General features: G+C 42.3%; 2 protein-coding genes across 2 annotated transcripts in view; both read left to right on the forward strand.

The window, feature by feature from the left end:
- The first annotated feature begins 5,281 nt into the window (after positions 1-5,281).
- LOC6495881 overlaps positions 5,282-13,343 on the forward strand; it is a 74,026-nt gene continuing 65,964 nt past the window's right edge. Inside the window, exon 1 of the mRNA XM_044715205.1 lies at positions 5,282-6,302. The gene's annotated coding sequence lies outside the window, so the exon portion shown is untranslated. The remainder of the gene's footprint in view (positions 6,303-13,343) is intronic.
- Positions 12,870-13,213, forward strand: LOC116654740 (metchnikowin). The gene has a single exon (XM_032450956.2). It carries the CDS (start codon positions 12,902-12,904, stop codon positions 13,061-13,063), a length of 162 nt encoding a protein of 53 aa, XP_032306847.1. The 5' UTR covers positions 12,870-12,901; the 3' UTR covers positions 13,064-13,213.

Genomic DNA, 13,343 nt, shown 5'->3' on the forward strand with positions numbered 1-13,343 from the left:
AGTTCAACCGCATGGCCCAACAACAGCGCGGCAGTCTCTGTCAAAACCACACAAATAGATGTGGTTCGATGGGTTTCACAGATTTTCAGGCGAAAACACGACCCGGAGTCGGGAGCGGGACGACATTGAAATGTAAAATGCGACATTGCATGACAGGAATTTCCATTCGAATATGAATTGTGCAGTTTCATATTTGTAATCCGCACATTGTTGATTGCCTGACAGTTTCATAGATGGTATTGGAGATGCAGCTATCAAATCGACCAGAATGATAATTTGATTCCATGATTATGATGGGACGGATGGGGCATTTGCATGATTTTAATTAGGCTGCCAATTTTCTGGGGGCTTCCCTTTCATCTGTCCACATGGCCCTCGGACCGTGCCCCTCATCAAAGCTAAAGCGATTTCATTGTTTCGGAGGGCTACCCAAATTTGTTTCCCTTTTCCAGATTTTCAGCGATAAGTTTTGCTTACCTTTTGCCGCTTTGTGTTGTTCTGTGGGGGTGGCTGGTTGGGTATTTTTAAACTTTTTGTTAGCCAGCAATGCTTCCCCTTTCTGGCAGCACAAGCGAATTCAATTTAAAGTTGAGTCCTGCTGAAGATTAACCCTGAACCTGCTTTTATTTCTGGTGCAGCAACTGCTGCACATGCTACTCGGTACTCGGTGCTCGACAAAGTCAGCACTTGGCAGCCCCATTCCTAATTCTATTTTCAGTTCATTAAGCGGGATTTTCAGCACGTTATTTACGCCATCGTCCCGGTTCAGTGCGTAGTTTCGAGGAATAACTTTCTCGAATGGGTCGGTCTCGGGTAAAGGCCATAAGAGGCGCAGGACGTGCACGACTGACACACCAGTACTTCCTACATCCTACGCAGAGGGCAAGAGATTCATCTCATTTAACTTTGCCAAGTGGCATTTGTCGAGGCATGGCGCCGTGTTGTTCCATGTGTTGCAATTAGTTTGTCTGCCTGCAGCTTGATCCTTGACTCGGCATTCTCGCATCCTGCAAGTTTTCAAGTCTTGAGTTTATTAAGCTCCGACTCAGAAGGTGTTCGATTGCAAACTTTTGTCCCAGATCATCCTCTAAGGACTTTCTAATATACTAACCACACACAATGGGATAAGTTGATAAAACTTGATAAAAATACTCCAATTGATTTAGCTTAGAAGAGCGAAATTAATTTAAATTATCAAATCTGTGACTCTGGGCGTAAATATTTAGAATGTAAGCAACATATAGTTACAAATTAGACAAGAAATGGAAATAAATGCGAGCTTGTTTTCTCTGAAGGATTATCTCCAAGTCAGAGTGGTTTGGATAATTATATTATAATCATAATAAGGATACAAAATAGGCCACTGGCTACTAAATGCCAGCTTTGTGGTTCACAAAGAATATTTGCCTTTTAACGAAACTGCCAAAGCAAAACACAATATGTAAATTAGTCAGTCGAAAAGCAACAGCTCAGCCCACGTAATAATTGCCTTTGTGTCGGGCTGGCAGCTTAATGAAATTTTAACAAAGGTAAATGTAACTGGGAGCTTATCTTTTGGTTAATCGAAAACTTCAGTGCCGCAGGCAGTGAGCAAACTACATGGAGACACGCAGGGCGGTTCCTGGTGGGTGGATAGCTGGTGGATGGTGGATGGTTGGCGGATTCTCAAAAAGTTGGGAGTGCCAGGGACACAGACACAGCCCCAAATAACAAACACAGACAAACACACTGACTGGCACACACTGGAACACTGACACACCTGGCATACGTTCCGTGTTCAATTGTTTGTGCTGACAGGTAAATGGAGGAGGCTCAACCGAATGGATGCTACCCCCACCAGTGCCTCCTTGTGCCTTGTTGATTTTCCCCAGCTCTTTCCCCAGGTCTCCCCCCTCCTCGAATAATATTAGCATGGAAATTGTTAAATTGAAATTGTCATTCACATTTCCGATGCTTGAGTTGGATTTTTGCGATTTCGGACCAATCGGAGATGGGGTAAGCACGTCATCGGCCCTGATTTACCTCTGACAGGCGGCTTTAACTTGATTTGGCTTACGGCTGTATGAAATCCTAATTATAGCCACCAGAAATGGCCATAATTAGTGGCTGAGGTTGGCTCTGATTGGTAACTAAAATCGATACGATTGACCAAACTGAAACTACACTGAAGGAAATGAAATGTGAGGGTCTGACAGGGTCTGCATGGATCTAAAATTCATATTCATTTATCCTGTCAAACGCGCATTTGTAAGACTCATTAACGCAATTACTTACCCAGTCCCTATGGAAATAAAATTGATTTAAACATTAAGTGACATTTCTGTTGGTGTGGTGAGGGGAAAAACCAAAAATAAACACAAATTATACGGAGTTTGATTGAAGGCTGGTTGCTGGTGGCCGATAACCGGTAGCCGGTGGGAGATAGAAAGTCAAACAACTGGGATTGCCCAACAAAATGAGCATTTAATTGAGCGTCTTTATAATTCTGATATCGCATCAGCGGTGGTGCGCTGCGGTGGCAACGCTAATTGGATTCCTAATTAAACATTCCTCCAGATATCGGGCGTTGTCAGGGAAACTATACCATATACTTTTAGGTATACTTTAAATTTGTGGCCAGCAGTTTGAGCAATTACCGTTGACTTGGCTCAAATGGTTAATGGCTAATGGGTGGTACTCCTCCAGGGTGCTATACGTGCGACTGGCTATGATGCATCACAATGTCTGCAGGGGCAGTAGCAGAAGCAAAGGCTCAGTGACGTTGCCCCGTGACCCGTAATTAAAACTCAATTATGTGGCTACAAAGTTGACAAAGTGGCCACATCAAAGTAGATAAATTTCATTTAGTGTCCTGAAAGTGCAATCATCGCACTTGTGAAAACTTTGCTTGCCAGACTTTTCGTTCACACTTGATGGGTCAAAGTCGAGATTGCATCTGCGGCAATTGCCATTACCTGAAGTTTCCAATCACAAGTTACCTCAATAATTGAGCACATCAACGAGTTACATACCTTGATGGCAGCGCACCACCAAGGTCCTTCTATGCGTGTGAGAGGATTTTGGCGGCGAATGCGACTGGCATTCGCAATGAGGCATCCCGAGAACGTGTCCTTTCAGCAACAAGTAAGCAATTCCTGCGTATCCTGTCTATAAAAAAATAGCAAAAAAAAGACTAATGGTAGTCGAAAAGATAAATACCTTAAAGTAGAGAAGTCTTTTTTTCAACTTGATCTATAGTTAGTATAAAATGAAGTTTTGTTTTTACTTCAAATGAAAATATATTTTAAGAAAATCTTATAACCAACAAAGTCTTTCAATTCTTTAGTTATAGAGTAAAAAAATTCCACATTATCAAGGCGAATTTCTTACATGCTTTATTTATTTTCTAGATGTTGGTGGTGGCGGCTCTCGAACGACTTTATTTACTTGACGAATGTGTCCGTGCAGGACGAAGGTCCAACGCTTCTGGGTTCATTAATATTTATAACTCGGCCCCTCTAGGAGGAGCTTAACCAAAGCCGTAATAATTCCCCCAACCACACAATCTAAAACAAACCCAGCCCGAGCACCCTTGGCGCTCGCCTGGCGGAGGTGAGTGGTGTGGAGTGGTTGCAGAGAAAGCCACTTGGCCCGCTCAACAATTTCAATTTCAATCTAATCTAAATTACATGATATGCGCACAATTTGAACGCTAATGAGCAAGGAATTTGTGGTTAGACGGCAAATACTCTGGCTCAAGCTCTGGCACTGGATCTGGCTGGTCCAATGCTGCGTATGCGCAACATATTGCGTGTGAATTTTAATTAAAAAGTTTTCTCACTTTCCAACCAAGATAATCGCTCTGTTCTGCCTGGCCTGCTCCTCCTCTATGCTCCTGTTAAGAATCGGATGTCCTTTCTTGCCGGTTGCTACCATGGCTGCTCCCCCAGTCCGCTTCGATTGCATCGATTTTCTGCTCACTTTGAACGTAATTTGAAAGGAGCTTAAGCTTGTTTCTTTTATTTTTTCCACCTTTAGGCGAAACCCGATTCCTGGCACAGCAAGTTAGAGTCCTTTGGCTAAGGAGTTCCGTCACAGTTGGGGTAATTCAACTTTTTATAATTACTGTAATGTGATCAAGGTGGCTGCTTGTTTATGAAACTTTTTTGTTTTAATAAATTTATGTGTTTTTGAACCGCTAGGCATAATTAATAATTTTAAACAAAAATTATAATATGTTTATTTTATCTTATTAACAGGGTATTCTTTATAAAGGACCCTGCGTGACCTGCTAACGTGGTTTTAATTTACACTTAATTACGAACAATGAAGGACAAAAGTGCAACAGATTGCTTAGTGGGTGTTCCATTAATTGTTCTTTGTTGTGGCATCCACTCCCCGTTACCGTTACCAAGATTGTGGTACAATTGTTTAATGGATGGGGTGGGTGCTTGTGGGTGCTAGTCCCTGTTCATATGACGGAGAACAAGGAAATTAACTTATGACCTGGTCAGTTGGGAGCGAGTTGGGGAGCAACATACATAGGTGGCACGTCATTCAAATTGCTTCGAGTCGCAAAGTTCCATTAATCGATTATGAAGCTATCGCATAATACATTAGTAATGCAATTAATTAGCTCGATTCAGAGTTCAGAGTGAGTGTTGGAAGAATCATCATCAGATGATTAACTTTTGGGGAAGATTGTTTTGCTTTTTTTGGCCCAACCACTTGCTTGATTCTTCAGCTGCTCGGGCTTCAGTTGCTCTTTTCTTTTTGGCCATTGGTTCTTGGCCCAGAGAGCGTTAGAATTTCTCTTTAGGAATTTTGACGCAGGCGCAGCAAGAGAATTCCGAAAATACGGCAGCCAACTTGTGGACGTTGCGTATACGCAATGTTGTGCCGCGCCGCAGCAGCAGCGTTCAGTCGCTAGCTGGACGTGATGTTGGCCGGAAGGGCAGCTCGGCAAACAGACCTAACCATCCAATTGTGAGCGAAGAAGAGCACTCTGACTCTAAGCCAATCCTGAAGGTTCGGCTTCACCAAAAGTCCATAACAAAAAAGTGGAAGTGTTCGTGTTCGGCGTGTAGTTGCCAGTAAATCACTTTCTCTTCGAGTTTTGAGTTTGTGTTCGTGTGTGTCGGAGTGTGGCAGTGTGTTAGTGGGCTAGTGTGTGCGTGGTCCACTTACCTGCAAGGGTGTGCGTGCGTGGTGTGCGGTGTGTTGTGTGTTTTGATGCAAATCAAAGCGCAGCTCACCTGAAAAGTATGCTTTAAAATTTTTATTATCGCCAACGCGTTGGCCATTCGTTTCGTTTCGTTTGGTTCCGTTTGTGCAGGACTCGCACAACTCTTGCAACTCTTGAAACTCAGTAAAGTTTTTTATTTGGTCGCTTGGCGCACATTTACATAAGTGAACTTTGGCATGCGCGATGTTCGAGTAACGACGCTGACGACGACGACGTTTGCACTGAATAATTAATGCAATCAAGCAATTTGAACCCGTTTCACCGAGTACCTTGCGCGTGTGTTTTAGAACGGTTTCAACGTGACCATAATGCGAGTCCCCTAAGCCGGAGACCCTTTTAAGCCCTCGTCCGCCCACGACCCAACCCCAGGAGAGATAATTACAACTGACCACTTACCAGAACAGACCAAGCCAGGAACAAGGAAACAAGGAACAGCTATATATATTTTTCGAGAGCCCTATTCTACACTCATATATATATATACTAGAAGATACTATCTACAGATACTACAGAGCTGATCATACTCTATATATATTGCTAGTGCTAGTGCTAGTGCTAACTGACCACGCATATTCCAATCATAAATTATCGTGATAAAAATTCTTAGGCGCTGAAAGCCAATTTCAATTTTCACCAAAAAACGATAGAAGAAGCACTCGAAACAAGACCGATATATACATATATATAGAGGGTGAACGAGAGAGAGAGTCCAAAACTGTCTGCAGGCCAACAAATTACTAATAATAATTTTCAGATCTAAACGACAACAAAGCGAGACAAACAAACATCTGCTGGCTACGCAAGAAACATATAGGCAAATAAATGCGGGTATATAGCCGAGATGCGGAGAGCTATATGAGCAGACAGCTTGGCAAATATATTTCGATTAAAATATAAACCAAATTGGACTGGACAGAGCTTTGACACGAAAACCAAATAGCTTGCCAAGTGTCTCCACCAACAAAAATCGCATATTCGACGGCAACAATAGGCCATAAGATTCGCAATCAGCGAAAAAGCGATTTCCGTGGAAAAAGGAAGAGCAGCCAACAGGTTGTCGACAGATTTCCCCAAATTGGTACGTAAAACTCAAAGGCAAGTGCCCTGGAAGTGCATAAAATAAATCCGATTCGGTTTGCCACAACATTTTTCATGGCATTTCTTTAGAAGAGTTTATTAAACGACCACAAAACTATTTTGCAGAAATGGTTTCATAAAAGACTGAAAGAATGGCAAGAATGTTTTTAATATTTAAAGGGCAATATGGAATTTTTAGTTCAACTTAAAGTTTTGAGAGAAAAGTCAATTTAATGTGCCTACATCATTTATGTTTTAAGAATAGTTCGTTTGCTTTCTCTTTTGGAGAAAAATGATTTATGGAGGCCTTGAGAAATAGTAACAGGTGCAGTATTGGGAAGTAAAAAGCCAGCGTAGAACTTGTTTTCGTATTTTAGTTTTTTTAATCAACAATTCCAGTTACCTAACGAATGATGCGCTTTTATGTTTTTTCCAACAAGAACGTTGAACGTTGAGTCGAGAGCCCGAAACCCATCCATTTCGACCATAATCCAACTCTTCACGCGATCCCATTCATCAAATCCGATTCTTGTCCTGCAGAAGCATGTAAATGCTCCTGTAGTTTCCACTCGTAACATATGCGGGCGAGCCGCGTGGAGAGCCCGCCACGAAGGAGGCAACTACATACAAGAGGAGTAGACTGTAAAAATACTGACCATGTCGCAAAGTGCCATAAACAATTTTACAACATTTTTTCTGTCATAAGATTAAATGTGCATAAACTGGTGGGGCACGAGGCTGGGGCCAGTGGTGGTGAAGTGGTATCCTCGAAGTACAAAGGAACCGAAAAAAGTGAGGAAAAATCGAGGGAAAAGTGAAAGCTGGGCAATAGAGCGATGCGATGGGTGAAAGCGAAACAAAAGCAATAACTATAAAACAAACACGACAATTCGCTTCAACTCTGGGGCAAAAAAAAAAAAATGGTCGCATACACACACAGACTCACATGCACACAAAACACCCGAACAAACCGACTTTATGGGAGCGCAACAAATAAAAAAAATAAAAAACTCAAGAACCGAGACACTCTGATATGTATCGGTACACAGGGAAAAACAATATAAAAATAGTACATTTACAAAAAAAAAACTCTGGTTAACACTGGTATTTGCATTTAAGTCCAACAATCCTATGCAAAATTATTTAATAAGATCTTAAACACCTTTGACATTTTTCTCAGGTGTATACATACTCGTATGCATTCATTCCGAGCTTCTTTTTTTATGGCCGCCACTTGTGGGTGGTCGAAGGTGGGTGGCGGGCTTTGTTGGGCGATGCGAGGTATTGTTAAGGGTCGACTCGCCCATAAAGGTATGCAGCAGGCAGCTCAGAAGCAGGCGACAGCAGACTACAGCATCCAATTACAAAAGTGAATATTTCGAGACTTCTTGCTGGGGTTTGACTCCCAGAACTAAGCTTCCTCTTGCTGTTTCGCTTCTTCGCTCACTGGGTCTCTTTTCATGTTGACCTTAACATTTATTTCATCTTCCTTCAAGCTGGCTTTTTTTTGTTGCTTCTGTCTTTAAGTGACTTTCAAGTTGCTGCTAGCTGCTGTCTGCTGTCTCTGACCCGATTCGGATTTCTTCTTTTGGTGGCACAACACTCTGTTGTGCACAAGCCAGCGTAGCCAACCGAAAATGAAAACATTTCGCAGGGCCCAGAGAGTGTTTGGGTCTTGGGGGAATAATGAGAGACACGCGACCGTGCCCACTTGAGCACGTTTCACATGAATTGCCGCCCCAGCCGGTGATGATGATGATGTTGATGGCATGCTAATAACAACCACCTTGCAGAATGGCCACTAAAGGCCGAATGGAAAAAAAAAAAAATAACAAGCAACCGAAACCCCACCAACATGTTTCATTCCTGTCATTTTAACATTATTCACACAAAATCCCTGGAGTGTGCGAGATGTAAACTTCCCCGATGGCTATCGATGCCATTCTGTTGTTTGACTTCGGGGCTTCCCTCGAAAATTTCGTATGCCAACAAGTGTCCGCTTCAATGTTTGCCCAGCTGGGTGAAATTTAATTAGATTTACGCCGGCTTTGTCCATCACGGCAAACACGGCGTATACGTAACACAAACACTCCCACATTGCGTATACGCACCGTCACCCCCACACCAAAACAATCACCTGGCCTGCCTCTCCCCACTGAGAACCAAAAATGACCAACAAAGAGCACATTGTACCATGACCTGGCCTTGCTTTTGTGCCATGATTTTTGGGCACTTTGTATGCCCTCTGACACATGCCAGGTGGTTTAAGTTGGTTTCGTTCCTTTTGAGAGGCACAGGAAAAAAGTGAAAAAAAGAGCAGGCAGCACGTCCTGCCAGGCCTGCGACGTGTGGCAATCACAAAGCAGCTCAATAAAGGCCAAATCGAATTTCTAGCCCGAGCCTCTGAGCCATGAGAGCTGCTCTGACTAGCAAAAGTTGGTATTTTTGAGTGATATGCTCACTTTCCGGGCCAGATCTCGTTTTATTGTCTAACCCAAGCGCCCTCTCACCGACGGCTTTTTGATTTACTGTCAGGAAGATGGCTAAGGAAAAGTTATGGGTTCTGTTCATGCCGCGAAAGCAAAACAATGTCAATAGAAACGTTAACTTCGTAACCAGATATGTTTTCCGCGAGATTGGCCAAGCAAACAAATGCCTCAAAAACAAAAACTATAGGTGGTTAGGTAAGGGTTTTTTGATATCCTGTAAGATTCCTTGTTTCCTACTTGTTCTTCCATTTAAACTTGCCTTGCACTTCATTTAAAATTGATTAAAAATCAAATTAAAAGTGTAAGAAATTGTCAAATTTGATTATAATGGGAATAATTTCATTTAATTTGAATATATTAATATGCCTGGCAGCTTTTAAATGAATAATAAAATGAAAGTAACTTGTGGTCTGCCACAAATCAGCATTCGCGAGTACTGCCACTCTTCAAGTAGGCTTGTTATTTTAGGAAGTATTTGTGTATTCTATGAGACAAATATTGCCAAAACAAATATGCCCTTGTGAGACAAAAGCATTTGTTGCTCTTGCCACAACGGGAGCCCGGGGGCAAGCTGGAAAAGGGCCGTTAAAGAAATTGCAAAGTTAATAAAAGAGTAGCCGAGGAGGCTTTGCGGCTGGCATTTAGCTTTAAACGCGTCATTAACTGCTTAAATAGCAACATGTGCGGCAGTGTGAGCTGCGCTAAGTATGTTCATTATCACCTGTCCGTCCGGAGTGCGGAGACCTCCGGCATAGACAAAGCGAATGTGATACCCCTGAGCGACGTGAATACCCACTCCATCCGCCATCTCCCATTTGCACCTCCACCTCTTGCTCCAGCTCCTGCTCCTACTCCACCAGGATGCTGACATGGCACAACGTATTTCTAAGTGCTTCATCTTGTCTGAATAACATTTGGGGCAGGACCTGGGCAGGAACAGAAGCATTTACCTCATTTCCATTCCCCCAAGTCCCAACCCTCAACACCGAATACCCAACCCCCAACTTCCAACTTCCATTTCCCTTCGAAATGAGCTGGCGCATTTATGGCAGCCATTTTTGGGACGAGCAACTGGCATTTAGTGCCTCGCCTGGCTCTCGTCCTCCCAGTATCCCTGTATCTTTGTATCTTTGTGCCTTGCCTAGTCCCTCACTCATACGTATTTAATGAACTTTGTATTCCAGTTTCAAGCCATAGCCTTGGCTTCAGGTTACCAATTGGTGGGTGGAATGGCGGGTAGCTCCTCTGAGCTTATTTATGATTGTGCCCCGCCAGAGCAAAATGCATATTTACGAGGATGCCTATTCTGGGCAGGTTTTATTTTTGCATTTCAGAACATTTGCTGCCAGCTGCCAGCTCTTCATTGGACCGTCGGAGTAGCACCTGAATTATGAACTTGATGCCGATAATAAACCCAAAAACTCTTCTAACATGTTAACTTTCTAAATTACTTCTATGGGTCTGTGTGTGCTTTTGATGGCTTTTGACTCATATATCATGTTTCGTATTGTGTTTTGGGTACTGAAAGGCAAATGGTGAATAGCTAAATGTTTCTTTAGTTTTTAAATTATAAACAATTTTAGGATAAAACACTGGGCCCTCTGAAACCTTAACCTATTAAGCCAAAATCCATTAAGCTGTCAAGACACAATTAGAACGTATAGCAATTATGTTTCCCTAATCTTTTTATCCAGCACACGTATAAACAAAATCCTCAACGAGCCAGCCAGCTGAGAGAGAGACTGACTGTGTGAGAAATTTATTGAAATTTAGTGGGTAAAAATAATTTTATTGGGTCCAAATTGTTCGCAACATCCAATTAACGTGGGTTTATTGACTGATAAAAACTTTTGTCCGTCAGCTGTCGCCTTCTTAGAAATTCTTTGATATTTTTTTCATTTTGGTTTTCAGCAAACAATGAACTGGCGCTGATTTCATAATGACTTTGCATAATATTTGCTTTCGAATAATATTTTTTTTCTGGTATTTTGGCCTGCTCTCACACATAATTAGAATTTATTTTTTAATGATTTGTCAGCTGTCAGCGGAGCGTCAAGGCCGTATCGATTTGGCTCAAAGAACTTGTCGAGAGTTTCACCTTCGAGGTAGTATCCGTTTCCTAGGAACGGTGCGAAAACATTTTCCGCCACTCTGCAGGTTGACAACATTTCATGTTTTCAATTGAATTGCCTCCGTCTGAGGGCTCTTATCGGCTCAAAATTCAACTTTTCATAGCTCTGCGATTTTTGCCCAAAATATTTTTTACTACATTTTTTTTTTCGGGGGCGAAGGATGAGGCGCAGGATAGGCGGGGGCTTTTCTTGGGCGGTTACTCTTGTTACGGTCGTTAGCCCCGCGGGCGGTGGTGGAGGAGTGGCACTTTGGCTTAGCCTCCTCAACAGCGATTTGCAACAAACATTTCAAAATGTCAGGCACAGCTACGAAATGAATGCCAAGCGAAATGGCAGAGGAAAAGTTAACATTTTTCCCTTATTTTTTTTTGCTTAGCCCAACTAAGCTCGCATTTCTTAGCCTAGTTCTTGGTAGAAAGTCGACGTTTTTTTCGCCATTACCAGGATAACTTAACCATTACCCCTTCAAACGTTGCAAGTCCCACAGAAATGATTGATTGACTAATGCCTCAATTTGCCTGTCTCCCTACTGTTTACATTCTGAATCTATTCAGTTGTTTACGCGCCAGTTCTTCCAAACATTTATTTTTTAATGCGCCTTTCCCCCAAAAGCTAACCATGAAAATGGATTAAATTTATTTGGAAATTCGTTTGATTTATTTGATTTAATGCTGGCAAAGAGAACATAAAGGGAACATCCAAACCGATTTCAAAAGCGCCAGAAATCAATTCAAGTCGTTTTGATAAACAAGACTTTTTATGTTTGATTTCCACCTTTTGGTGGGCTGTTGTGTCTATTTTCGGTCTTTCTATGCGCAGTAGATGGACCGGAAATTACGTCAATCAATGCAGTTGTCCCCTCTTAGCATACGCCCCTTAACTCGAGCGTTTTTCAAGCCTAATGAGCCATGAATATAACCTCTTTCCAAGTCGCTTTTCAAGAAGTAGGTACGCAAACACACCCTTACTTCTAATAAAATGCAAGTGGAAAATTACTCAAAATGTCAGACGAGCTATTTAAAGGGTAACAGCACAGCCAACAAGCAACTAGGAACAACCAACAACAAACAGCAGACGCCCCTTTTTGGCCGCAAAAGCTGCTGTAAGAAAACTAACAAAGTGCTTTAATCGAGCCAAGGGGCAACTGCTGTGGAGCACCAGCTGCACTCTTGCAACACCTCCTTTCCTAGTCCTGTGCCTTGGCTCCTGCCAAGCATTCTTCTTAAAGGAGGCACTTGAAAAAAAGTAGTTCTTCTTATTTAAAATATTTAATATTATTACTTAGTATATATTAATATTTAAATTACATTTTATAGTCTCTCTAGAGTATTCGATATCCCTAGGCTATAAATATTATGTTTTTTTTAAATTCTTATATAAAAGAATGCTTTTTATTAGACCTTTTAGCAAACCATTGTCAGCTTACAGTTTTTAGGTAGTACTGACATTTTGAAAGAGAAAAAGTATAGCTAATTTATTTAGTTTTTTCCATGTGATGCGCCCAGAAGCTCCCAGAAGGGAGGCACTTGTCGGTGGTAGCTGGGCGTGGCAACACGCTTGATGAAGATGTCTCTGAATTGTTGCCGTTATTGTTGTTACAAAAAATTTGCAATGCAGAAAAACAGGCAGGCGCTAAGAACCTAGTTTTAGGTAGAAATGAAGCTGCCTTCGCGCCCCAAAGAAAACACACATAAATATTCAGTAAGAAATATGATATTTACATTTAGTTTTCACGACGCGTAGTCTCGGGCAATAATCCGTCTCCGTGGGATGCCCCGTGGAGACTGGAATCCCCTGGCCACTATCGGTTAGCTGCCCTCGGCTGACATTTGGCCGTCATTCATTCGGCTGCTGGCGCTTATCGCAGAAACTCAAATAAAAAGTCCCCAATCTGCGGCTCGTTTGTCTGGGACTTGGCTATAAAAGCCCGACAAGCTCACTGCTCAGAGCATCAATCAATTGAAAGACACTGAGCAAAGATGCAACTCAATCTTGGAGCGATTTTTCTGGCACTTCTTGGAGTGATGGTCGCTGGTGGAGTCCAGGCCCAGCCACATCGCCACCAGGGACCTATTTTCGATACGAGGCCGTCGCCCTTCAATCCCAATGCTCCTGGACCCAGCCCACCCTATCGCGGATGAATAAAAAAAGGATAATGGAAAAGTTCTGTCAGATGTCGTTAACACATTGAGCGATTTAATGCAATTAAAGCCAACTGTACATCAAAAGCCCGACACTTTGTAATTTAATTAAATCGAACGCCAAAGGGGCGGCGGAAAGGTGGCAAATCAGAGCAGGTCTCTTAATTATTTCCAAGAAATACTATGTTCCGGTTTGCAGATTCAAGATGCTCAAGTGCTAGTGCCAGTCGTTGTGGCAGCCAATCAGTGTCTAATAAGTGCTTCAATCTATGTAAAATAT

Source organism: Drosophila ananassae, chromosome 3L (assembly GCF_017639315.1).
Source record: "Drosophila ananassae strain 14024-0371.13 chromosome 3L, ASM1763931v2, whole genome shotgun sequence".
In the NCBI taxonomy this organism is placed as follows: domain Eukaryota; kingdom Metazoa; phylum Arthropoda; class Insecta; order Diptera; family Drosophilidae; genus Drosophila; species Drosophila ananassae.